Source organism: Protopterus annectens, chromosome 2.part0, assembly GCF_019279795.1.
Source record: "Protopterus annectens isolate FY-2018-M chromosome 2.part0, PAN1.0, whole genome shotgun sequence".
Classification (NCBI taxonomy): domain Eukaryota; kingdom Metazoa; phylum Chordata; order Ceratodontiformes; family Protopteridae; genus Protopterus; species Protopterus annectens.
In genome coordinates, this window is record NC_056728.1 from 24,689,456 (window position 1) to 24,716,511 (window position 27,056).

General features: G+C 40.5%; 1 protein-coding gene across 2 annotated transcripts in view; it reads right to left on the bottom strand.

The window, feature by feature from the left end:
* Positions 1-1,159: 1,159 nt before the first annotated feature.
* LOC122792933 (G-protein coupled receptor 1-like) overlaps positions 1,160-27,056 on the bottom strand; it is a 61,801-nt gene continuing 35,904 nt past the window's right edge. The window contains exon 2 of one of the 2 annotated variants that reach the window (XM_044060508.1): positions 1,160-4,379. In XM_044060508.1, the coding sequence (XP_043916443.1) occupies positions 3,281-4,357 (1,077 nt within the window). In that variant the 5' untranslated portion in view covers positions 4,358-4,379 and the 3' untranslated portion in view covers positions 1,160-3,280. Of the gene's footprint in view, positions 4,383-27,056 lie in introns of both variants that reach the window. The other variant, XM_044060509.1, reaches the window with a different exon arrangement.

Below are 27,056 nucleotides of genomic sequence, written 5' to 3' on the forward strand. Positions count from 1 at the left end.
CACTGGTCAAGATTCCTCTTGAACAGAGCCAGCGAGGTGCTCTGTCTCACATGGACCGGGATTCTGTTCCACAGTATAGGGAGTCTCTGGGTGATGAATCTGTCCCTCCAGCACGTCCTATTTATATCCGTGTTGAGGTTTAAGTCTCTTCCTCTTGTGGCTCTGGTGGATTTTGATTTTTTGAGGTGGAACATGTCCATTAATTCCGGGTTGGACATGGCCTTGTATGTCAGGCACAGGTCACCTCTGAGCAGAAGGTATGCGACTGAATAGAGCTGGAATTTCTTCAGTCGGGCAGCATATGGCATATTTTTGAGCCCCTTTATCCTTTTGGTGAGGAACTTTTGGGGTCTTTCCAATTGCTGCAGGTGTCGGGTAAGATACATTCCGAATGGGGCATTGTACTCAATCATTGGTCTGATAAGTGAAGAGTACAGGGGAACAATGACCTCCCTTGATCTGGATGTGAATCCTTTCATAATCAGGTGGGCAATGTAGAAGGTCCTCCTAACCACTTTGGCAATGTGAGTGTCAAAAGAAAGGTTATTGTCAACTTGGGTCCCCAGGTCCCTGATAACCTCTTCTGTGCTTAATGGATTGCCACCTATGTGGTAACTTGGGGTTACCTTGTTTTTACCAAAGGGTATGACTATACATTTTTTGGTGTTTAGCTTAAGGCCATGGCTCTGGCACCAGTTATCCGTTTCTATGAGACCTCTCTGAAGGATATCTGTGTCTGATGGATTTTCAACTATGGCGCCCAGTTTGCAGTCATCTGCAAACTTTGTCAGCCACAATCCTCCTATGTTTGCCTGCACTTCTGAAAAGTAGATGCTGAACAAGAGGGGGCCCAGGACTGAGCCCTGTGGGACACCACTTGTGACCAGCTTGGAGTCTGACATGGCACCAGCAAATCTAACCCTGTGGGTTCTGTCCTTGAGCCAGTTTGCAACCCATCTTGTGACATATGGGTTTACATTTAAGCTGGTGAGCTTTTCTATGATACCCGAGTGGGGTATTGTGTCGAAAGCTTTTGCAAGGTCAAGGTAGGCTGTGTGAACTGCCTTACCCTCATCAATGGCCTTGGTGACTGTTTCAAAAAAGTTGACCAAGTTCAAGAGGCATGATCTGCCCTTGACAAAGCCGAATTGGGTAGGATCCAATGTCTGTAGGTCCCCTATGTCTTTATTTATGAGTTCCATTATGATCCTCTCCATAGCTTTGCAGACCAGGCTTGTTAAGCTTATGGGGTAGTAATTACCAGGTAATTACAATTAATTTATGACTTTAAAGCAAGATGAACTAACTTGAGAGGCAAAGCAGTAATAAAGTCATCATCCCAGGCACTTTGTGTGGCCCCTATATGACTATTGTTTCCACTTTTAGAGATCCTTCAGGAAGGAGGAGGCAACATGAGGGAAAAGATACAAAGGAACGCAACAAGGATGGTGTGACTACTAGAAGGGACAACATATACTTAACAAAACTAAAGTTCCAGGTCCAAAATGAATAAGGCAAATAAAGCCAGATAAAGCCAGGGAAATCCAGGAACAAGTTAAGTGTGTATTTATGTCAAGGAAACAAATCTTAATAGCTGCAGACTAACTTTAAACTGTCTGCAGCTTAATTCCCACCCACTGGATGAAGTGGTGCATGCAGCCCAATGACAAGAAGGGGAAGCCAACACCTGCAAGGTTATGCACAGGAGCAGCTCTTTGCTTTTCCTTACCTTTTAGAAGAAACCAAATTGGAATAACCTCTTTAGTCTTCTATACTGTCTCCATAAGGACACTAAAGACAGTCATGTTAATGTGTGCCATGCTCTTATTCCAGGATCACCCCACCGTAGTTTATTGGTATGGTCCACTGAAAAAAACAACACAGCTGTACCATCCCCAGTGTTATCAGTCAGATAGTCCTATCCTTACCTTGAGACCATCCTAGAACAAGAAAGCACAAACTGGTACCCAGTCCTACAGATCCTGGATTTAAAGGACAACTTCACCTAAATATAAAGTTTTTCTTATCACAAAGTGCTTCCCTTATGTTTAATCCAACCCAAATAGTACCACATATAAAGAAAACATAACTTAAGTGCTACTCTGATTACAAAACTGAAACAGTTTCGCTCGACATACTAGTCTGACAGTTTGCGAAATGTTGAATTGTTCCATTCTGGTACTTGCCACATTATCTCTCATATCAAGTAGGCTAGGTGGAATAACTAAATCTAACACTTTTATGACATTTAAAACATAACGTAATCAGGGAGATCACTGATTGTGGGTGCGGGATGTACGTACTGACTGTAGTCATTTTTTTATGCGTGTCTTTTTTATTAGTCACAGATGGCCAGCTTTGACACCTCATTTTGACAATGTTGCTTGGAACCGCAGGTCTACGCCTGAGCAAAAGCATTAAAGAAGCCTAACATACAAACATAATGTAAACTGTTATATTAGAGATGACCACTACCAACATTCAAAAAGGTTTTAGATAACCATCTTCAAATGTTATCATTTTTAGAAAGGCAAAATAGGCTTTATTAGCCCACATCTATAGACTACTGTGCTGCATTACAACTGCAAAGTGTTATTGTTTAGTGTTCAGGATATGAAAAAGTCATACAAACACCTTAAGTCTGATGTGCTAAAATTCCTTTGATATTCATATCGCCACTGTGTGATGTCGGGCAATAATGTTTAAAGAATACAAAAACTGGTCTTTTAATGCAGCACACAAGCATGTGGTCCCTTCACTTGTACTGGTGATACACAGAACAGTAAAGACAGAATTAATGGTGCCTGAGAATTAATTTACCGTCTAGGAAAAAGTATGTGTTCAATCTGCTGTACAACTGATCTGCAACAGCTAGTTAGACAAGACCCAAAATGTCTCAGCCTACTTCACTGCACTGGAAAATACAGGCGGTCCATATGAATTCTGTAGGTGGTCCGTATGAACTCTGTCACAATCACGTCAGTATGAAACAAAAAGAACCCTTGTTTCTAGCTTATCAAACTTCTGTCACATTGCTGTTGCTGGATTGACTCTAGCTACTCCAGGGTCATGCTTCATATTCCAAATAGCTTTGTGCAGTGAATATTTCATTCTGAGGTCCTATCCTGTTAAGACTAATGTTGTTGGACTTATCAAGAAAACTAAACATGCAAAAAAGACGGAGCCATAAATAAGGAAAAGGAAAAATAAGGAAAATAAACAATTATGGAAGTAAACAACAAAGATGCTCAGAACAATTTGTAAGGAAATATGCTGCCACTTATGCAGTTGTCTCATTTGGAAGAGTTAACTGATTCATTTCTATAATATATGTTGATTCACTAACTGTCCCTGACTGGCTGACCTCCCTTATGCTTTGTTTCATTATCTTTGCAATTGAACTTTTAAAAGCGAGTTTGAAGTTCTTGGCAAAGAAAACATACAAGACTGGATTGCAACAGCTGTTGAGGAATGCTAGGCTGGTAACTATCGGAATGGCTGTATGGAGCAGTTCATTAAACTTGTTGCTATGGTGAATCGTCAGTTCCAGCAAGGAAAATATATGGTAAGGGGTCCAGCAGAAAAAAAATACAACAACTATGGCTGTAGCTGTTCTAAAAATGTTGCTGGTTGTCAGAGTCTCTAAACTCTTGATGCGAATAATAAGAAGGGTATAAGATATGATGATGGTCAGGAGAGGAAGAAGATAAGCAATAGCAAAGCGCATGCTGACCAAAACAATGTGCAAGCGTAACCTCATCTCGTGGTTGTGTTCATGGAAGTTATAATAGCACACAGTTTTCCCATTATATGATACAGTATCTCTGAAGTAAAAGTTTGGGATACTTAACAGCAAAGACGTGACCCAAACTACTGAGCAAAGAATCCAAGAATTTCTCACACTACGGCACCTGTTGGAAAAGGAAGGATGAACAGCATGGACATAACGATCCAGTGTGATCACCACTACAAACATGACACTGGCATAAAGATTCTGATGAACAAGTGCTGACCACAACTTGCACGTTGCAGTTCCAAATGGCCAATGGAAACTCAGAATTATATATGTCACTGAAAAAGGCAGGAAAAAGACAAAGATAAAATCGGCAATGGCAAGGTTTAGAAACCACACTGTACTGACAGTTCTCTTCATCTTCCAACCAGTGATCCAGATCACTACAGCATTCCCTGGGACTCCCACTAAGAAAGCAACGATGTACACCACAATCGAAAATATATGAATGCTGCTTAGTTGTTTCTCTGGCATGTCTTCATCTTCACTTAGAATACTGTAACTGTATTCATACTCGTATGTGTAATTTTCATCAGAGTACCCACTAGTGGTGATAACATCCATGGCCTTCCACGCTTTGAGAAATCTGCTGGGAAGAGAAGAATTTACTGTCAACAATTATGTGGTAATATCAGATAAATACCCCCTAAGAAATTGTTTTATATCAAGATGTGAAGTAAAATTTGGTTAGGCCACACCCTGAGCAGTCTGATGAATCCATTGACATCTTACTTGGTGCATTTTAAAATCGTGTGCTAAGATTACATCATCAATATCCAGTGATGACACACTAACTTTTAAAAACATAGCTAAGTCAAGTCGAGGCTGCATGCTGTAGGTACAAATTCATGCCAAAGGGAATACATTCATAAACATACACACACACATACACACACATACACATTTATATATATATAGATATATATATATATATATATATATATATATATATATATATATACACTGAAATACAACTTGGATTGTCCATGGTAATTGTGAAGGCTGCCAGCCTAACTAGATAGAATTCTGTAAATAATTCTATGTCATTACAAATAATGTAGTCCACAGGCTTGTTCTACAAATGTAAAGAGAACTATATGTTATGATTAAACTGTATGTCATACTGAGCTTCAAAAATGTAACCACAGTGCACTCTGCTGGAAGAAGGTTAATAAGTCAAACATTGCAGGACTGATCTCAAGCTCGTAGACAGGGTGTCTGAGCCAGGAAATTCTTTCTACTGTCTTGGTTTTACATGTATAATGTATTTTATTGCTGTGGCTTCCTGGCCAGGTTCAGCTTACTAAGAAATGTAAATTTTGAGTTTCTGTTATCCTGGGAACCAGGGCAGTGTTAAGAATGATATAATGTGAAATGACTCAGCAGTACTGTGTTATCAATTTAAGACTTTCTGAAGAGAGCAAGAGAGAGAGAATTAAGTATCTTGGATTTTGTCTGAACATGAACACATCAACTCACCAGCACTCTGCTTTTGCTCTGTAAGCAAGATACTTATTTAGAACAGCGATTTCTCTTAGCGATAGATAGAAATAACCAGATTAGTCTAGCTGTTCTCTATATTTATGTCAGACTATTCTACAGTATTATTTTAAAGCATTTTCCTGTGATTTCTGAACTCTGTAATGTCATTGTGTTGAAGTAATAAGTATTGTCTTGTGTTTGTATTATTTATTATTAAGTATTTTTAAACCTTTCAATTGTGGCTGTTTTGTGTAGAGATAATTTAAGCTCTAGATAACTTGCATATATTTGGTGATACTGTCCAAGCCACCCCAATAGCTTTAGCCCTGGGTAGGGCTTACTATTTGGATAAGAGTAATAGTACACAGTTAAACTGGTCACCCTTTGGTAAGGGCCTTATTAGTAACTGATAGTGGTTGGTGGCAGTGGATTACTACCTTATAGCCTGGGCAGAAAGGGGCATAGCTGGAGAACCTGTGCCAGCCTTCCCCAGGAGTGTTGGTATGCTTGTATATAACTCATATCTTAAAGTGTGTGTGTGTGTGTGTGTGTGTGTGTGTGTGTGTGTGTGTGTGTGTGTGTGTGTGTGTGTGTGTGTGTGTGTGTGTGTGTGTGTGTGTGTGTGTCAGCTACTTGGGCATGGACACGAAGCACTGGTTGGACAGAAAGGGTGATGGAGGTTTTAGCTTGACCACTAGGCTGAGATCTGTACCCTATAGCTGTGCCAGTGGGGAGTATTATTGGGGATCTGGACAGAAAGGGAGAAACCAGCCCCAGACTAACTGAGATCTTTGTGCGCTCTTAAGGGAAATTGTACTTTACTGTGTGTGTACTTGTTATCCTTCCCAATGTGCATGCCCCTCACTGCTGCTAGTGGTGAGGATTGAGGCTCTTTGATTACTGGGACAGTGTGTGGGCATCATAGTAATGCTAAATGAAAAAAGAAGTTATGTCTTACCATAACGTTCCATCTGTGTTGTTGATCTTCGCTCATTCATTACTGATGGGTTATCGGTTCTGTTCTCAGAACCAAGCTGGCCAATATCAAGCTCGCGTCAGCCAGAAACTCTCAAACCAAGGTCCTACCCAGAATGCTCTGCACCCTGTTTCCTCATATCGAGTTTACAAGTTGATAGATAAATGAAGATGCTACCTATGGTCATAACAGATCTACAATAAAGGAGTACATGAGATCAACCAGGAGCTTCCGGATGGGGGACAGAGGGTGGGAAGTAATGAATGAACAAAGATCAACAACACTGATGGAACATTATGGTAAGACATAACTTCTTTATCTGATGTTGCTAATTTTCATTAATTCCTTACTGATGGGACAGAGTCCCCAGCTACCTGTATCCCTGAGTGGCCCTCATGGAAGGACATTCCTGAGCACCATGGAGCCAAAGGAATGTCTACCTCTGGAGGCCAAGTCCAATTTGTAATGAAGAATAAAAGTATGAGGTTTGGCCCAAGTTGCAGCTGAGCAAATATCATTGAGGGAAGCCCTAGCATGGAAAGCTGCTGAAGTTGCCATAGATCTTGTAGAATGTGCTTTAACTCTATGAGGCAAGGTGAGATTGTTTTTGTTGTAGATAAAGGTGATACAATTTCTCAACCATGAAGCCAATGTAAATTTTGATACAGGATGACCTTGTCTAGGTTCAGAAAAAGCCAGAAACAATTGGTCTGATTTACGGGTAGATTTTGTTCTGTCCAGATAAAATCGTATTTGCCTATGAACATCCAAGGAGTTCCGGCAATAATCTCCCTTGTTAAAATGGTTAGGAAAGAACACTGGAAGATCAATAGATTGGATGATAGACTGCCCTGACAAAGCACATTAATACATTTCCAAACCACAATTTCAGGTTTATCATTTTGGAAAGTGTAGTAATGGATGAGAGAAGGGGACCCAGTGACTGGTTCCTTGAATTTAGAGAACTCATGTGGCAACTCAGAGTTAATGCCACTACTAGCCCAGGTTTGAATGATATGGTGTTCCTCACCAGTTATTTAAAACTTAAAGCAGACTTTTTATTTTAATGAGGTGTACAGTACGACATTGTTTTTCATTTCTATGTAAGTTTTTATAGCACTGATATTAATTATTGTTTGTTCCAAGACATTTTGGGTTTTTATTGGACATATTTTATTGTATATATTGCTTGTTGCACAGATTTATACATATGATGTTCATATTTTCTCTACAAACAGTTGATAGTTTTGTATTATACCTAAAAACTGACATTTTTTGTAATTTAGTGTTAGGGACACATTTACCACATATATACATATTTTACAGTGGTACTAAGTAATGGCATATATCATTTTAATTTACTGGTAAAGAAACAATTCAGAAAACAAGGGAGTCTATGTCTTTAAACACTTGTATGCTTAATTATTCAATTATTTAATTGTTTTCAATCAATGGCTTAATTGTTGTATGTATAAAAGGATGGTCTTGCTGACTGTTGGGTATTCTGAAGAAGGCAATCCTAATATTTGACGAAAGCACTTAATAAATTTTATTTATTCCTGTATCCTGCTCCATTTCTGTGCTTTTTGTTACTTGAAGGCCAATAGATTGGTTGATAGACTGCTCTGACACCACTTTTGTTAAAAAGGAAGAATTAATCCTCAGTGATACCCTAGCCTTATTGAAGATAAGATAGGGAGGTTTGATGCATAAGGCTTGAAGTTCTGACAAGCATTTGGCCGATGTGATTGCAATCAGAAACAAAGTTTTCCAAGAGAGATATTTTACATCACATGTAGATGCAGGTTCAAAGGGGGGAGCTGTTAGGGCTTGCAGAACCAATGCCAAATCCCAAGGTTGTACCAGTTCTCTAATGGGAGGTTTTAGGTGTATAACCCCTTTCAAGAAAGTTTTACAGAGTCTGTTTGACATAATTGAAGAATCTTGAAAACCAATGTGGAAATTTGAGATGGCAGCTAAATGCACACGAATAATAGAGGCAGACACCCCAGAGTGGAAAAGATGTGATAAGTAATCCAGTACCACCGAAACCGGGGCTGACAAGGGGTCTCATTCTTTACTCACTGCCTATAGAGAGAACCTTTTCCATTTGTTAAGATAGATTAGTCTGGTGGGCAATTTATGAGATGCAATAAGAATATTGTGCACAGGGGATGAGAGATTTTCATGCCTGGCAATCATTGGAAGTGGGGAAACCAAGCTGTTAGTTTCAGGGTTGTTAGATTGGGGTGAATCAGACCCTGTGGATGGGAAATCAACGTTGGGGATGGGTTGAGGATCCACAGTTGATCTAGCAGGTGAGGCCAAAGGAAGGGGACCCAGACTTGTCGAGGCCAATATGGAGCAATGAGGATCATTTTGCTCTTCAACTGTCATGCTTTCTTCAGAAATTGAGAGATGAGGGGGAGAGGAGGATAAGCATAAAGTAGACCCGAGGGCCAAGTGTGGACTAGAGCGTCCCTTGGTGACTGTCCCCGAGGGGGGATTAGGGCAAAGTAGTTACTGCACTTGTAGTTGGTTGGGAAGGCAAACAGGTCGCAGCAAGGCTGGCCTCAGCAGTTGAAGATTTTTGCCGCTATCATAGGATTGAAGGACCATTCGTGAGGTTGCAGAATGCACCTGCTCAATTTGTCCGCTATCACGTTGGAACTCCCGGGAATGTGCATTGCAATTAGAAAGCAGTTGGAAGCTATCACTCATTGCCATATTCTCAAGGCCACTCAGCATAATTGATAAGATCTGGTGCCACCTTGTTTGTTGATGTACCAGACCATTGACATGTTGCCTGATTGAGTCGCAATAGTCCCTGACAGAAGGATGGAATGAAATGCTTGCAACACTAGTAGCACTGCCCTTAGTTCCAGGGCACTGATATGCAAAAGGGCCTCTGTCTCTGATCAGGTGCCTTGGACCGAGTTTCCCTGACATAGCCCCCCCTACCCCATCAGGGAGGTGTCCGTGGTCACTGTGGCTATCAGTTGATGGGGGCTGAAGGGGCGAGGCCATGGTTGGGGATTTTGAGACATCCACCAGAGTAAATCTTGCTTGCATCTCTGAGTTACACTTATCTGAAAAGACAAAGGATGTTGTAGAGGGTACCACTGAGTGAGAAGTAGCCACTGAATAAGCCTCATGTGTAATCTGGCTGGAGGAACAATGGTGATCAAGGCTGCCATTGAGCCCAAGAGTTGGAGTACAGATCGAGTGGGAGATGTGTGGTGACAGAGCAGTGGTTGAACCTGTTGCCTTATTCTATGAAGCCTGTGGTCTGGAAGGGATGCTGTGCAACTTCTCATGTCCAACAGTACCCCTATAAATTCCAAAGATTGAGTTGGGGTCATGTTGGATTTTTCCCAGTTTATAGTGATTCCTAGGCTTTGAGCTGTTAGGAGAGTATAGTGCAGGGCTTCTTCCAGTAGACGCTTGATGAGGAACCACTCATCTAGATATGGAAATGCCTGGAATCCTTGAAGTTGCAAATGAGCAATAACCACTGCCATGCATTTAGTGAACACTCTGGGGGCTGTAGAGAGACCGAAGGGCAGAGCTCAAAATTGGTAGTGACTGGCTCTTATGCAAAAGCGGAGGTATCTTCTTGAGTGTTTGTCCATTTTTATGTGGTAATACACATCTTGAATATCTACAGAGCACATCCAATTGGCTTCTTCCAGAAGAGGAAGGATAGACTGAACCGTGACCATCCAGAATTCTCTGTTTTTACAAATTTGTTCATTGTGCTGAGATCCAGAATTGGTCTCCAGTCCCCTGTCTTTTTTGGCACTAAAAAGAACCTTGAGTAAAAAACGGATCCTATTTGGTGCAGGAGGACTGTCTGGATGAGTCTGTTTTGTAACAGCTTTTGGATTTCATGTGCTGCTGCTTCTCTTTGACTGGGTGGAACATCAAGTAATACTCTGGATGATATTGGACAAAGATTTCATGTGCTGCTGCTTCTCTTTGACTGGGTGGAACATCAGGTAATACTCTGGATGATATTGGACAAAGATGGAAGGGGATGTGATAGCCTCTGGATATTATCCATTGTATCCGAGTCAGTGGTTATATTTTGCCAGGCAGCAGGGTACAAGGAAAATTGACCCTGACTGCTTCCAGAGGTGAGCAGTCGGGCAACGCTTCAGGAGCGCTGTTAGGGTTCGCCAGAGAAGGAATCTCTGGAACCCTGGTTCCACGGACCTCCTCTTGCCCTGAAAGGGGCGTATTCCATTGGAGTTTCCCCCTCTGCCTCTAGGGGAGAACTCGGCATGTGCATCCCAGAAAGAGCCCTGTGATTTCCTGTGCCACATCGTCCCGCTCCTCTGATTTCTGGAGTAGAATCGCTGAGGAGTGGAGTGTCTGACACCAATGGCAGACAGGGTCTTGCCATCTTCTTCGCACCTTGCCAGTATATCTTTCACTTTCGGGCCAAACAAAGAAGCGGCCTCAATGGGGGCATTCATGAAGGAAGCCTTAAAGCAGTCTGCAAAGTCACAAAGGTCCATCCGGGCATGTCATCTGGTGACTATACCTGCTCCTGCTGCTCTAGCCAGCCCTTCCATTGCGTGAGAAATAAGATGCATGGAAGACTTGGAAATGGACTCTAGGGTGGCTATCTGAGAAGCCACGTTGTCACGGACGTCATCTGAAACAGCTTCTGCCAAGGTTTCAGAGAGCTGGTTAATAAGATCCCTCTGAAGCTTGGTAAAGTGTGTCAGATAGTTCAAAGACCTTATGGCGAAGGTCGATGAAGCAAACACATGCTTCCCTAGTCTGTCAATCACCCACCACTCCTTGATAGGCAGATGGACAGTTTGGCTCTCTTCTACCAAATCCTTCTTAGTTGCAGCTGCCACCATCTACTGGAAGACCTCGTGACCAATGTGGGTGCTCAGCTGGGGGTGATAATATTTTGTCCAGTCTCCTTGGTATTGCTTCCAGGGTGTCAGGAGCCTTCCATGTGCACCAGACGATGAGCTGGATGACCCAGGAGGTAGGGGGCTGGGTATGAAAGGCCTGCAGGAAGACAGATTCCTCAAAGGAAGGATTAGAGGACATCCAGTCACCCCTCTGTCTAAGGATCTCGAGGATGTCACCAAAGGACACCTCATCAGAGGGTGACCCTGGGGACTCTTCCCCATCATCTAAATCCGTATCTTCAGCCAATGACTCCTCTGTGGAGTCCATGTGCTTCCTCTTGCATGACACTTTGTGTGGTACTTCTTCAGTGGGAGGTACTGGGGAAGACTGCAAAGAGGGGGGTCTCCTGAGGAGGAGAGACCTGAGGCCCTTCTACCTGGTGTTCAGTGGTTGTGGCCTGTGACAGTTGCAGCACAGAGGATGGAGAGGACTCTGACATGTGGGATTTGCCAGCAGAGGCAAGTGCCCTCTCCATGGCCTGGAAGGCCGGCCAACCCAAGGAGGGATGGGAGCCTGGAACCAAGCACAACAACCTCGGAGCCCATCCCCAGACCAGGAGTCTCAAGGGGACTGTGAACTTTGAGAGAGAGAGAGAGAGAGAGAGAGAGAGGATCCCTGGAGGGTGCCATCGAAAAAATCAATGTGGAACCAAGAATGCCCTCCCCCATGGCACAGCCACTGGCCTGAGAAGAGCCCAATGCCCAATGCACTGAGGACCACAAGGATGACTCTGGTTCCAAAGTGAGATCCACTATTGGAGTCAGAGGAAGGGAAGCTGCTGTCGGAGTAATAGGCTTTGAAACTTGGGTAGAAGTCAAAGGATGAGTGTACCCTGGAGTTTGAGGAGATATACGTTCACCTGAAGGAGGAAACGTGGACTTCGATGGGTTAGAGAGACCTCTGGCCACAAGCAGCTGGTCAACAAGCCGCAACACATCTTGTTCAGAGAGACTCTTGGCTGACCTCATGGAGAAAGCTGATGGCGATTCTGGCCTTTCTAGAAAAGGACTGTATTGACTGCCAGCAAATGGATCCAATGAAGGAGAATACTTGGTCCTTGCTAATTCAATAGGTGCAGAGCCTGGAACTGAAGATGTCTGCACTGAAGAAAACGGTGTAGAAGTAGTCTGTGCCGACGACGTCAGCGTCATAGTAGTTGAAGTAAAAGCAAAAGTTTACCGCAATGGGTACGGTGCCATTGAGGAAAGTGTCTGCACTGGTAATAAGCACAGTGCCGAGAAGGACTGCACCGAGGCACATGTTGGTGCCGAAAATGTCTGCGCTGTGGAGTACAGATAAGTCATACCCAGAGCTAAAGGGGATTGTAGCAATGGTGCCGAAGGGGACTGTACCTGCATGGACGGTGTTGGTAAGGGCTGCAAGAGAACTATCAGAGCCATAGTTGTCTGCACTGGGAACTCTGGTGCCAGTATCGATAAGGAAGACATGGCTGGAGCCAGAATCATTTGGGGCGGTGCCGAGCCTGGAGCCGACAGGGTCACAGGTGGCAGCGCCAAAGTAGTAATCAATTTCACCTTCTTATGAGTCAACTCCCTACGATCTCCAGAGGGAGAAGATGGGAGCGACTTCAATGATGAAGAGGAAGAACACCTCTTACGGAGTTTAACAGAAGGAGGTGAGCCCTCCGACCCAGAAATAGCCCCAGAGAAAGGAGACTTGAGAAGACCTTTCAAAAATAACTTATTCTTCCTCTCGTTAGGAGTCCTGGTAGAAACATTTTTACAAATCCCACACGGGGGATCCACAGTAAGGTGAGAGACATTCAGACAGTACACACATAAGTCATGGCCATGCAGTACTCACGGACCTTAGGGTTAGGGCACGGGTCATAGTAAGGGGATAGCCCTCCTTACCATGACCCGTGCCTTAACCCTAAGGTCCTTGACAACTGCAGCGCAGTGGAGGACATAGCAATGTCCTCCACAATGGTGTGATAGTCACAAACCTTAGGGTTAGGGCATGGGTTAGGGTAAGGGGATAGCTTTACTAACTATCCCCTTACCCTAACTCATGCCTTAGCCCTAAGGTCTGTGACTATCGCACCATAGTGGAGGACATAGCTTGTTTTTTATGTCCTCCACTGTGCTGCGGTGTTTTCGGTGAAGTGCACTTACGCAAAAGTTCACTTTCGTTAAAGTGAACTTTTGCAGAAGTGAGGCTTCCTATTACAAGTTCGAAGTAGTGAACTTTCGTTCTTGTAATAGGAATTAATATATATATATATATATATATATATATATATATATATATATATATATACATATGTGTGTGTGTGTGTGTGTGTGTGTGTGTGTGTGTGTGTCTGTGTGTCTGTGTGTAGGTGTACATATAGTAGGTTTGTGAATGTGTTTGTAAAAGAAGCATACATAGGTTATCTAGTTCCCTGTGCAATTCTGCAAACAGGCATCCCACCCAACTCAAAGTTAAAGAACAAATTTTGAAGTTCAAAAAAACACTCTTCTGTCTTGAAACTGTACTAAGCTGCTTGCAACAAATGTAACAAGCAGCTTTCTACATTTAGTTAAACACACTGAGCATTTCATCACTTCAGCCATCATCAGAAAGGCAGTATCAGCATTTATTTATGACGCTGGTACTGCACTCCTGCACTTTCACAGCTGCTGATCGTGCGCCCTAAACAGCCTGCAACAAATGTAACAAGCAGCTTTCTACATTTAACAGCCTGCATCAAGAGCAGCTGCTCCTTCACCCCACTCTTGTTATGACTGTGTATTTGTGTGTGTGTTTGTGTTATTTACAGATCTAACCTCTCCCCTCAGTAATCAAAGACCTCCTAGAGCATGACCTTCACCATATTTTCTCATGGCTATGAGAAAACTAAATCTTTGATTTGTTACTCAACAAAAATTTGACGACTACAAAAGATTGGCACGTCCTAGATAATTATAAATAATGTATCAAAATCACTGATGAATTCAAATATCTAGGAATATGCTAACAGCCAAAGCTAAAGTTTACATTTCTTGTGAAAAAAACAAAAGCAATAATATTGTTCTAGTCCTGTAAAATATTCCATTTCCTGCCACAAGAGGGAAGAAAAAGATTAGGTAAGGGAATTATTTTAGCCCACCTGAAATATGAGCTTTGTCTTGATGCAGTTTCCTCAGAAAAGAACAATTTCATCCTTATTCATAGGCTCATAGGTCAGTGCGAGCCTAACTGTCCTTGTGGGCCATTTTAAGCCTAGACAATTACCCCATGTGAGAATCAAACCCTGCACCTTGTGTCTGTAAGATAAAGAGCTTAACCATTATGCTATTCTCCCACATAACTTTAAAATGTATGTTCAAATTCATTACTCTCAATCCCTCCACCCACGTCTTAACTAAAACTAAACCTAAATGTCTCTCTTTCCAGTAAAGAACAGATCTGGAAGGAGAATATTTCCTTTTCAAATCTCTCAAAATGGAATATTTTCCATTTTTATCAGCAGGCTCTAAATTAGGAATATGCACAGCATTTTGAGGTTGATCGCCGAAGCGTACCATCTGTGATAATTTCTACCAAACGACACAGCTTCTTTATCTTAGCAAACTCAGGAAATTTCTGCCCCCTTCCTTAAAATGGAATATATTCTACCCAGTTTTCAGGAATGGCATTAAGAAACATTTATTTATTTATTTTATTTCAATTTGATAACCAGGTAAGTGGAGTGGTCGATAGGCTGTTCTAAAATATGAAGCAGGCACCATTGTGTAAGACATAAACAGGAAATGATGCATAGACTAAATTATACACACAGTTGTATATAATACAGTAACAAACGTGAGACAATACATTTGTCTGCTATTTATAATTAGAAATATAAGTCATATTATTATTTACAGTAAGTGCAGGGTAGGCATTCACCCAGTGTTCTTTTAATTTGTTTCTAAATATTTGAAGTGTCTCTTCCTGCCTCTTTCACAGGTAGTCAGTTTCAAACAACTGGGCCTAGCCTGGAGATAGATATTTCTTATACAGAGGTTTTAAAACTAGATCTATTGAGAGCAATGCTATCTTCTTGACTGTCTATAAGTGTGTATTTAGGCTCCACTATTTGTAATTTTTTTTTTTGTTTATTTGTTTTTTTACAGGTAAACAATCCCATTGCTATGGAATTTCATAGTGATGAGTTCATGGTTTTGCAACAAGAAGAACAAATCTGAAGATTTTGTTTATGGTAGTTTGAATTTACATGTGATTGACCTGGAATTGTAGGTTACAGGAGAGAGACAATATTCGATTTTAGGGATCAGCACATTTTTAGCTAAGGCATTACAAACTGTGTGGGTGAGGTGGTATGAGTTTCTATAACAAGGTTTCAGTTAGTGGAGTATTTTGCAAATAATATTGTCAATTTGGTTGGCATGGGCAGCCACGGTGGTGCAGTGGTTAGCATTGCCGCCTCACAGCAAGAGGTTCTCCGGTTCAATCCTCGGCTGGGGTGCCTTCTGTGCGGAGTCTGCATGTCCTCCCTGTGGTCGCGTGGGTTTCCTCTGGGTGCTCTGATTTCCTCCCACATCCCAAAGACATGCTGCAGGTGGATTGGATACTCTAAATTGGCCCTAGGTGTGCGTGTGAGTGTGCCTTCTGTGGAAGGTTGGGCGCCGGGCTGGCAACTTGACACCGTAAAACTCCACTGCCATTCAATGTGCGGACAAAGTGATCCGCTGTGGCGACCCCTAACCGGGAAAAGCCGAAAGAAGAAGAAGATTGTCAATTTGGTTGGCCAATAAAAGAATAGGGTCCAAAGTGGATCCCCAGGTACTTCTGTTATTTGTGGTTGTGGGCTGTCAGAGGTGTCAGTAATAATTAGATCTGGGAATTTTTGCATGGTGCCAAAGTCTTATGATGTTAGACTTCAGGAGATTGATTAGAAGCATATTTTTATTCATCCTGTAGTATAAATCAGTAAAGCTATATTGTAATTTCTGTTGACGGTTCAGTGTGTTTCTTACATGATTCAAGTAGTAAGATAGCATTTGCATAAAGGAACAAGTTAATGTGGGACAGGTTACAGGATATATCATTGATGAATATGAAGAATAACAAAGGACTAAGGATAGATCCTTTTGAAACTCCTCTATTAATAGTGACTGTAGTCAAATGGCAGGTTCCTAGGTGTTGCAGTGTTACAATTGTTATAATGCTAGTAACAGGCTGTGACCTCAGTTGAGATCATTATAGGCTGTTCTCCAACAAACCTCTGGCATACACACCATATTCCAAAACCATATGTCCACATTTAAAATAAAAATACCAACCTTTGTGATAATTTTAAAAGGCAGCTTGTTCCATCTACTACCTGCTCTATAGTGAATGAAATGCCTAACAATCATTGTATTCACAACCTGCAAATTAATCATTTTTGGTTATTTCTTGTGGATTTTTTGTCGGTCAACAGTTCCGTTTATAGTGCATTCCCCATATGTTCATTATTTATATATTTGAACACCTATATTAATCTCCTCTATAGAACCTATAATATACTGAATAGAACATCACCCTGTTTAATCTTTCCTTATAACATAAGTTCACTAGACCTTGAATTCTCCTTGTAAAAAAGTTGTGCAGCTTTTCTAATTTATTTAATTCAGAACTGTAATATATACAGTACCTACTTCCATACTCAATAATAGGTCTAATAACAGCTTTAAACATCAGAAGTGGAACTTTTTCATCTCTGGAAGAAATTGCGCTAAATATTGTTCTCACTGTTGAATAACAAGTTCTTAGAATCTTATTTACCTACCCCGAAAACTTTAAGTTATTTCCAGTTACTATGCCAAATTCCTCATATTGCTCGTATTCACCAACAATTACTCCATTTATGCCATATGGGTATTTATTATCTGATTTACCAATGAGCATAACTTTGGCTTTTTGCATACTTAAACACAGCTCTGTTTTTATCAGCTGACTCACATAATCTATCCAGATATATTTGTAATTCCGGCCAATCCGCCACAAATCTAACTATGCAAGCAATTTTAGCATTATCGGCAAACTTTTCTACCCAGCATTCCATCGCCACTGTAAAACTAGCCACAAATACATGAAATGGAAGTGGTCCCATTACTGATCCCTGAGGGACACTCCTTTTAATTTCTATATCCCTAGATTTTACTCTACATATGTAGACCCAAACCTGCTGATTGCTTAACCGATATGCAGTTCACCTCTACACATACCCATTAAAATTCCATTTATCCAGTACTTCCATAATGGATTTGTGTGGCACTGAGTTGAAAGCCTTTGCCAGGTCAAAAACACACCCACTGCTAACGTAATATCCAGGGCCGTAACCACTTCTGCATAAAATCTAATTAAGCTGGTAATAGCAGATCTTGTTGACATAAATTCATACTGGTAAATATCACAGCAATTTAGCACTTCTGATTTATTTATTAAACTCCATAAACCATGCTTAAAACTTTTCCTATTATACTTAATATGCTTATGGGCCTAAAGTTATCCACAGCATGCTGGGGTTCCCCTTTATGAACTGGATAAATATTAGCTTCTTTCCAGTAATGAAGAACTATTCCAGATATTAAACTTTGCTGAAACAAAAACAAATGGTTTCAATATTTCAGACTTTGTATTAAAAAAAAAACATTAACCTCATCAGGACCAGGAGCGGAATACTGAGTTGTTTTCCGAAAGGTTTCTCAGCCAACCCCTTAGTAATTAAAGGTAAGGGGCTTTCACCAGGGTCTTTAAAACATATTTGTTTCAGAAGTATTTCTTTATCCCCACCTGCTCAGAAAGGTAGTTGGCAAATCTCTCTATACAATTTGTAAATTAGTTATTACTGTTACCTCTTGAGAGATCCATCAATTTTCATTACTATCCTTTCTACATTCTTGCACATATATGAAAAACGACTTTTTATTATCTGACATGTATGAACCCAACTTGAACTCATTCTTCAGTTTTGCCCTTCTAATTTTGCAGTCCTGCTACCATTATTTTATACTTCAGCTTGTTTCTTAAACTGGGACTCTTATTCATTATATGCCAAATACCTCTTTTTTAATTAATGCAGTCATTACATTTTTGTTAACCACAGGGCCTTTTCAGAGTTTCTTACTGAGACGTGCGATGATATTTTTAATATTTTCATAAAAATATCTCCCACGTCATGGGCATTTTTAATAATAACATAATCCTTCCCCTTCCAGTTCATTAATTGCTGAGTAGTTAGCCCGAGAACAATTCCTTCCCAAAGATGTCTTATCATTACTCTTTTGAAACATACAGTGCAGAGTGCATTTAACTACACAATGGTCAGAGTTAGATAAAGGCACCATAATACTCATTTTAGAAATTATAATCTCCCTTGGTGCCAAAACCACATCTAATAATACCCACTAGTAGGGTATTGAACATACTGAATAAAATCCAATTCACACAGTTCAGATATAACCATCTTTTCCATATTGTTTTTTATTTATTTTTTATTTCTGTCTGTTCACTGGGTAAGTGGACTAGTCTATTCACCCTTTTCAGCCACAGCTCAGGCATACAAAGTAAGAAGACAATACTACCATCAGTGGAGAGTATGCATTAAACTTACGTCATATAACGTATAGCCCAAATAAGCATCAAAGAGTTACAAAAGGTACCTCCATTAGAACAGGTAAAGGAGTAACATAACTGAAGAGTACAAAATCCACAGAGCAAATAGCATAATAAGACATTCACTAATGACATTTACTAATGCTGAAATACATGCCTTGCAAAATGGTGATGTGCAGGTACAGTACATACAAGGTCTTCTTAATTGCTGTGTGGATAACATTGACAGGGACAAAGAATAATAAATATGTGATGGAGAGGTAACCATTGCCTCTGAAACAATTGCATTTATTTTGACTGATGAGAGAGGTAAGTAGAGATTTTCTAAATTCTTCCAGAGTGGTTATTGATGTGATTTTGCTTGGTAGTGGTTCCATGTGGCAGGCTGTAGTGGTGAAAAGGCTATTTCACCTATTGTGGTCTTAAACATGGGACTTTTGAGCATGATACCATTGTCTAGGGTAATCCTTGATGGGTATGACTTTCCCTGAAGGGTAGTACAGTTCTTGGAGGTGAGCAGAATCCAGGATTTATAATTGTGAAGATAAGGGAGCTGAAAAGGAAAGATGCTCTGTCATTCATTGGTAGCCAGTGGAGTCCCTTAATGAGGTCATGGCGGTTGTTTTGTGAATTTGCTAGTAAGACAAATCTGAAATCTTATTCACTGCAATTTGGATCCTTTCGGTGTTGTAGTCAGAGTATCATTGTGGCTACTGACCACTTGCATGGCTTAGAAAATTAGACTGTAGTGGTTTTTAAAGTTCAGTGTCAAGCTTGCTAGCTTCATGAAGCAGAATGTCATCCACATATAATGTAAGTTCTAGTATAGGAAGGCTCAGTATTAGGTCATTGATAAAATAAGGAAAACATGAGTGGGCTTAGTACAAAGCCTTGTTGCACCCCAATATTTTCCATTCATTAAATCCCAGTCAATACGAAGGAAATTTAAATCCTCCAATCACAAAATACTTAACTGTAATAGATTTCTTAAGCTCCTTTAATGACATTCCTACTTCATTTACAGTTTCTAAAGTGATTATAACACTCAACAATGGAAGTGTCCTTATATCTACCCGGAATTGCGACCAATAAGATGTCTTCACTAACACTATTATATTTCAAGTGAGCCTTATAACATCCCTTAAATATATTGAAACCTCATCCTCGTTTAAATATTTTATAAAACTGTGAAATGATGTATACCCCACAATTTCAATGGGAGTATAGGATAAAATTAAATATATTTCAGTAATAATGGCAATATCCACTGCTTCTTTATTTAGAAACAAAGTTAAATCATCAGCTCTGTTGTTTAAATTTACATTAGTCACCAACACCACAAGTCCCTTTATTCCTTAGAAACTGGAGTTTCTCTTCACCAGACTGTAAAGTCCACTTCTAAAAAACCCTTTATTCATTTTTCAGTTCTATGGCACAGCATTTTGTTTTTCCCATGGCTGAGATGAAAAACATATTTGGTAAAGTAGTCACTCTTCTCTTCTCTTCCATTTATTCCCATAAAGGAAAACTAAAGTTATTAGACACCTAGAGACATCTCCTAATTTCACTATGTAAACTGCTAACCACTGCTTACAAATGAGATGCATGCTTAACGGATAGAAATATGTCTACAAGAATTATATTGACACGTAACTCATCGCAACATTACGTAACAGTTTTCACCTTGTGGACAACTTCTTTCTGACTACCTCTTCCTAAATCATTATTGCCAGCACAGACTAATCATACCTAAATAATCCTGATGAATTCTCATCAATGTAAAAATACCTTTCTTAATGTCGTTCATCCTAGCACCATATAATGCAGTCACTTCTACCCTTACTTTGTCTAATCTGGACAAATATTTTTTTTTAATTCCCTGCAACAATGAATCCTCTGTTACTAAAATGTCCCTATCTAAAATTGCTCATATATTTACCTATAGGTTCATAGGTTCATAGGTTCATACTAGGCTATCTGCCCGAGGGCATTTACAAGCCTAGCCCATCGTTTTGTGGCTTACGCCACCCCTTTAGTATGGGGAACTATACCCATTATTTTGCTGTGCCTCTGTCGAGCAGTGACACTGAGGTAATCCCTGGGGTATATCTGCGATCTCCCATCCATTGGTCAAGATTTCTCTTGAACAAGGCCAGCGAGGTGCTCTGCCTCACATGTACCGGGATTTTGTTCCACAGCATAGGGAGTCTTTGGGTGATGAATCTATCCCTCCAGCACGTCCTATTAATAGCCGTGTCAAGGTTTAAGTCTCCGCCCTTGTGGCTCTGATGGATCTAGATTTTTGAGGTGAAGCATATTCATCAAATCTGGGTTTGACATGGCCTTGTATGTTAGGCAAAGGTCACCTCTGAGCAAGCGGTGGCGACTGAATAGAGCTGGAGTTCTTTCAGTCGGGCAGCATAGGACAGATTTTTGAGACCCTTTATCCTTTTGGTGAGGAACTTTGTGGCCTCTCCAGCTGCTGCAAGTGTCGGGTCAGATACATTCGAATGGGGCATTGTACTCAATCATTGGTCTGATGAGTGATGAGTAAAGGGAGACTATGACCTCCCTTGATCTAGATGAGAATCCCTTCATGATAAGGTGGGCAATGTAGAAGGTCTTCCTAACTACTTTAGCTACATGGGTGTCGAATGACAGACTACTATCAACCTGGGTCCCCAGGTCCCTGATAACTTCTTCTGTGCTCAGTGGATTGCCACCTATTTGGTAGCTAGGGGTAACCTTGTTTTTCCCGAAGGGTATGACTATGCATTTTTGGCATTTAACTTTAGGCCGTGGCTCTGGCACCAGTTATCCGTTTCTGTGAGACCCTTCTGAAGGATATCTGTGTCAGATGTGTTTTCTACTATGGCCCAGTTTGCAGTCATCTGCAAACTTTGTCAGCCATAACCCTCCTGTGTTTGCTTGTACTTGGAAAAGTAGATGCCAAACAAGAGTGGGCCCAGGACTGAGCCCTGTGGGACACCACTTGTGACAGGCTTTGAGTCTGACATGGCGCCAGCAACTCTGACCCTGTGGGTTCTGTCACTCAGCCAGTTTGCAACCCATCTTGTGATGTATGGGTTGACATTTAAGCTGATGAGTTTTTCAATGATACCCGAGTGGGGTATTGTATCGAAGGCCTTAGCCAGATCAAGGTAGGCTGTATGGACTGCCTTTCCCTCATCAATGGCTTTGGTGACTGTTTCGAAAAAGTCAACCAAGTTTAAAAGGCATGATCTGCCTTTGACAAAGCCAAACTGGGTTGGATCCAAAGTCTGCAAATTCCCTATGTCTTTATTTATGAGGTCCATTATGATCCTCTCCATGGCTTTGCAGATAAGGCTTGTCAAGCTAATGGGCCGGTAATTTCCAGGGTCGGTAGAGGCACCGCCTTTGTGAAGTGGTACCACAGTTGCAGTGCGCCACTCCCTGGAGTGCGTATCCAGAGGTAAGACTTTGATTAAACAGCTGTCCTAGCTGTGGGTTTAATTCCTCATTGAGTTCATGGAGCACACAGCCGGGGACACCATCAGGTCCCATGGATGCTGTGTTTTTTGCTTTGGAGAGAGCAGTTCTCACTTGGGCTGGAGATGTTTGGGGGCTGCAATCGTTTGGTATAGATATCTCTCCTTTTGGGGAGGGGAGAAGTTTGCACTGAACCTGTCAGCCAGTATGTTGGCAATGTCTGTAGGATCAGTAATCTTCACATCATTTTGAACTAGCTCTGAGCATATCTGGGAGTTTCCTCCCAGGTTTCTAACATAGCTAAAGAAGGCCTTATGATTGTCTTTTGAGTCTTTAGCTATTTTTCTCTCGAAATTTGCTTTGGATGATTTTATGAGAGCTCTTAGTTTTTACTTATAGTGATCAAGGGTGTCTTACCTTTTAAGGATTTTGCTCTATCTTGTAGTAGCTTCCTCCTTTTGTTGTAGAGTTTGTTTATGGCTGGGGTCCACCAGACTGGACGCTTGCCTTTGGTACAAAGAGTCTTTGTTTTGCTTGGGATTGCCTTATCCATGCAGTCCTGCAGGTGCTGGTAGAAGGCATTTGTAAGTGATTCAGCGGCTTGAGTACTGTTTTCCGCCAGCTAGGGGCCTTAAAGGAGACCACACTAGTCTTTAGAAGTGTGAAGTCGGCTTTTGAGAAGTTCTTTACTGTGGTCTTTTTTATTTCAGGTGGGGGGGGATGAGGACCTCCAGCGAGATTAGTTTGTGGTCTGATCTCACCAGTGAGGCGTACACCTCCGGTGTTGAACATTGTGCTCCCATGTTCATGATGATGAGATCAAGTATGTTATCTCCTCTTGTGGGGATGGTGACTAGTTGTTCCATGGCATTTGAGTTTATGAATTCCAGGAACTTTTGGGCTAGGGTGTTTGGGCTTGAGTAGTGTTCCCAGTCTATATTAGGGTAATTGAAGTCACCTAGTATGATGGTGTTTGGTGACACATTTATCCCCTCTAGTGTTTTCAGGAAGGCCATGTGAGGTTCCTGAGTTTGTGAGGGTGGCCTGTAACATGCTACAATTTGCAGAGCAGTCTTGCCTATGGTTAATTGCACCTGGATGGTCTCCGATGCATCGTGCGTTGCCACCAGTCTTGAGGTGTGGGTGTCCTTGATGAATATGGATACCCCAGCTCCTTTCTTGGTATTGTCCGGATTTTGGGGCCGGAACGCATGATATGAGGTAAAACCTGATAGCGCTGGGGTGCTCTCAGGAGCCTTGAACCAGGTTTCTGTCACAGCACAGACATCGATGTTCTCCATACTGAGAAGGGCCTCGAGTGCGTGCATTTTGAGATTTAGACTTCTGGCATTGAGCAGCATTACCCTTAGTTTTTTCCTTTTTGTGTTCTAGGGTGGTAGGTTTAGAATTTGAGCCTTGCCTAAAAAAGGCACTATGGGGTGGCAAGAGCCTTTGCCAATATCCGAATCCCAGGGTGACAGGTGCAAGCCGTCCCTTGCGAAGCAGCGTGGCTTGTCCAGCATGTCATCCCAGGCAGACAGACACTGGATCCCCTTTGAATGACACCAGTGTTTAAGCCAATTGTTAAAGCTGATCATCTTATCTCTGTATTGTGGCATCATTCTTGGTGAAGGTAGGATACTGCTCAAGGTCAGGGTCATACCTGCCTGGGCTACATAATCAGAGAGCTCCTCAATGTCTCTTTTCATGTAGTCCAAGGAGGTACGTCTCAGGTCGTTTACACCAGCGTGGACAATGACTGAGTCATATTTGTACCTGCTGTTGAGAGACCTGAGTGCTTGCATTATGTGACGGATTCTAGCGCCCGACAGGCAGCTTACTGTGACCTTCTCCTTACTCAGTCTGGTGAGCGGGACGTCAGTGTGTCTGACTATGGAGTCACCAATGACTAGTGTGTCTGGCATTGTGTTTGTAACCTCATTTGCACATTTTCCAAAGGAATTCTTAAGTTCTATGGGATTTTACCGAGTGCTCTCATTGGTACTCATTATCTTAATGAGGAGTTCCATCACTTCCCCTCCTTCTTTATATCTTATTATTTACCATTTATTTTTCGCATTCCCTAATAAAACTGCTCCATCTCCATTAATACATTCTGTATCACTTTTCTGCATTGTAGAACCCCTTTTTTCCAACTCTAGAGTACTTATTTCTTTACCATCGGACTCATTATTTGCTGACAGAATATTGTGATCATTAACCAGGTGAGACCCTCTAACAGCTCTCCTTCATCTTTTCATGGCAATTTCTTCAAGGTCTAGATCATTGTCCTGTACATCCTATTGATCTGATCCACTCTTACTTTTTATTAACGCACAAACTATATCAAAAGGAACAAACTCATGAAACAGGCAGGCTTCGCAGATCCCAAGAAAGACACAGCAGTCCGATGTATAAAGTATTCTTAACGCAGAATTTATTGTTGTTAAAAAATATATAAAAACAGCGTTTTTCGCTACCAAAAAATGCTGTAGCTTCTTCAGAGATCAGATAAAAAGTAACTTGAATGTTAGCGCCACTTATACAAAACTAGGTGTAATTAATTAGTAGTTAATACACGTCATTTCCTTTCATACTGAACTACCAGATTAGTTTACATTGCGTACTAGTGAAATCATATAGTTAACCATGAAAAAACTTAAGGTCATACAAAATATTAAGCCTGATTTTTTTAAAAGTAAAGTATATAAATTCAATAAGTGAATAACTCATCCTGCAGCAGTTATAATTCTGAAACAATTCTTATGTGTAAACAGTATGTATATGTGTACAAATACTCAAGTTGAGCCCTTTATAAGACGACTGAGCGCCTTGATGTTATGTAAATATCACACAAATAGTTCTTTAATAAAACCCATCAATATAATGAGCATTATTATTTTACTATAATAATTAAGTATATATAATATAATAATATATCATAGTATTATAAATTATTAATGAGTTGTGTGATAAAATTAGTAAATTTAATAAAATTAATTTGTATATATTGTGTTATAAAAAATTAAATGTATAAAAAATATATAAAAAATATATATATGTAAAGAATAATAAATATATGTAAAAATAAAAGTTGTATGTATTGTCAGTAATTATGTTATAATTAAGTCATTACTGCAATAATTAATATAATATTTTATAAACTAGTATATGATGTTGATGTAAATATAAATTAAGATAATCACATAACTAGTGTATGCGTATATAAATTTTGTAGTGGTAGCACCAATTTAATACATCAAGTGTACAATAAATGTTACAATTTATATATTTTTTCATCTAAGATAACTTTTCATTTTAAGTAGACAGGAAATATTACAATTTTCATTTAAACCAGGGGAGTGGAATGCATTAAGTTTTATTTGCCATTCCAACTCCCTGGTTTCCAAGATGGTAGATATAGGGCCACCTCTGATGTTATATGGAATATGGTCAATGGCTATAAAGTAAAACTTGTGTCCAATGTGTTGGTCAATGTGTTTTGCTAAGGCATTGTCATTTTTGTGTTTCCTAATTGCGTACATATGCTGGTAAATCCTCTCTTTAAGTTTACAATATGTTTTTCCAACATAGTACGCAGGGCAACTATCACAGGTGGCTAGATACACAATGGACTTAGTCTCACAATTTATTTTGTGATTAATGGTGTATTTTTTGCCATTGAGTTGAAAAGAGTTCCCTGTCTTAAGACTGCTACACCAGTTACAATGCCCACAAGTAAACGTCCCTTTCTGTTTTGAGAACGACTCAGCACTTGTGTTTTTCTCTAATAAAGCCTTTAAGTTTTTTCCTTTCCTATAAACAATAAGGGGCTTAGTCCCTAGTTTCTCCAGTAATAAACTGTTACTGGAGATAAAAACACAGTTCTTGTAAAGAATAGAACAAATTTGTTTAGAATCTGTACTATATGTTGTGATAAAACTAGACGAGTAATTCTGTATCTCACCATGAGTGTGAGTCAAAGAAGATGCCAAGTCTAAGTGTAGTGTCTCAGTAGGGGATGTAGATACATCAATACATCCTGTAATATTGTTGTTCAAAAGAGGTGTATAAAAGCCATTCTCTCTCTTATTCCTAACCTCTAATGTTAGCAAATTAATGACTCAGGGTAATCCCGACTGCTAAACATGTCAAAAAAAAGTTGACATTCAATGTCAAATTGGGCTTCAGTGCTACACATCTTTACTGCTCTAATGAGTTGTCCCTTGACTATGGAACGTTTTTGTTTGAACGGATGTTGGCTAGAGAAGTGAAGGAATGAATTACAGTAGGTTGGTTTTCTGTGAATAGAAGAAATCATAGAACCATCCTCTGTAATTTTCTCAAGTTTAACATCCAAATAGTCAATGGAAGATGTGGAAAATTGATGTGTAAACCTAAAAAATTGAGTAGTGCTATTCATGTATTCAAGCAAGTGTAGAGCATCCTGTTCTGTACCTCTGAATATAATGAAAATGTCATCAAGGTATCTGGTATAGTAAACTAACTGATGTGTGTAGTTTAAATTATCAAGAATAAAGCATCTTTCCCAATAGGCTACAAAAATATTAGCCACAGAAGTGCCGCAAGGTGAACCCATTGCAATGCCTTGTGTTTGCAGAAAATATTGCTTGTCAAAGGTGAAAAAAATAGATGATAAAATGATGTCTAACAGGTCCGTCACTGTGTCAATCTCATTTCTAGGAGCTCCTAAGTTGGTCAAAATATTAGCTGTCCATTCAATGGCCTCCAGATGTGGTATAGAGGTGTAGAGATCCACCACATCTATGGTAA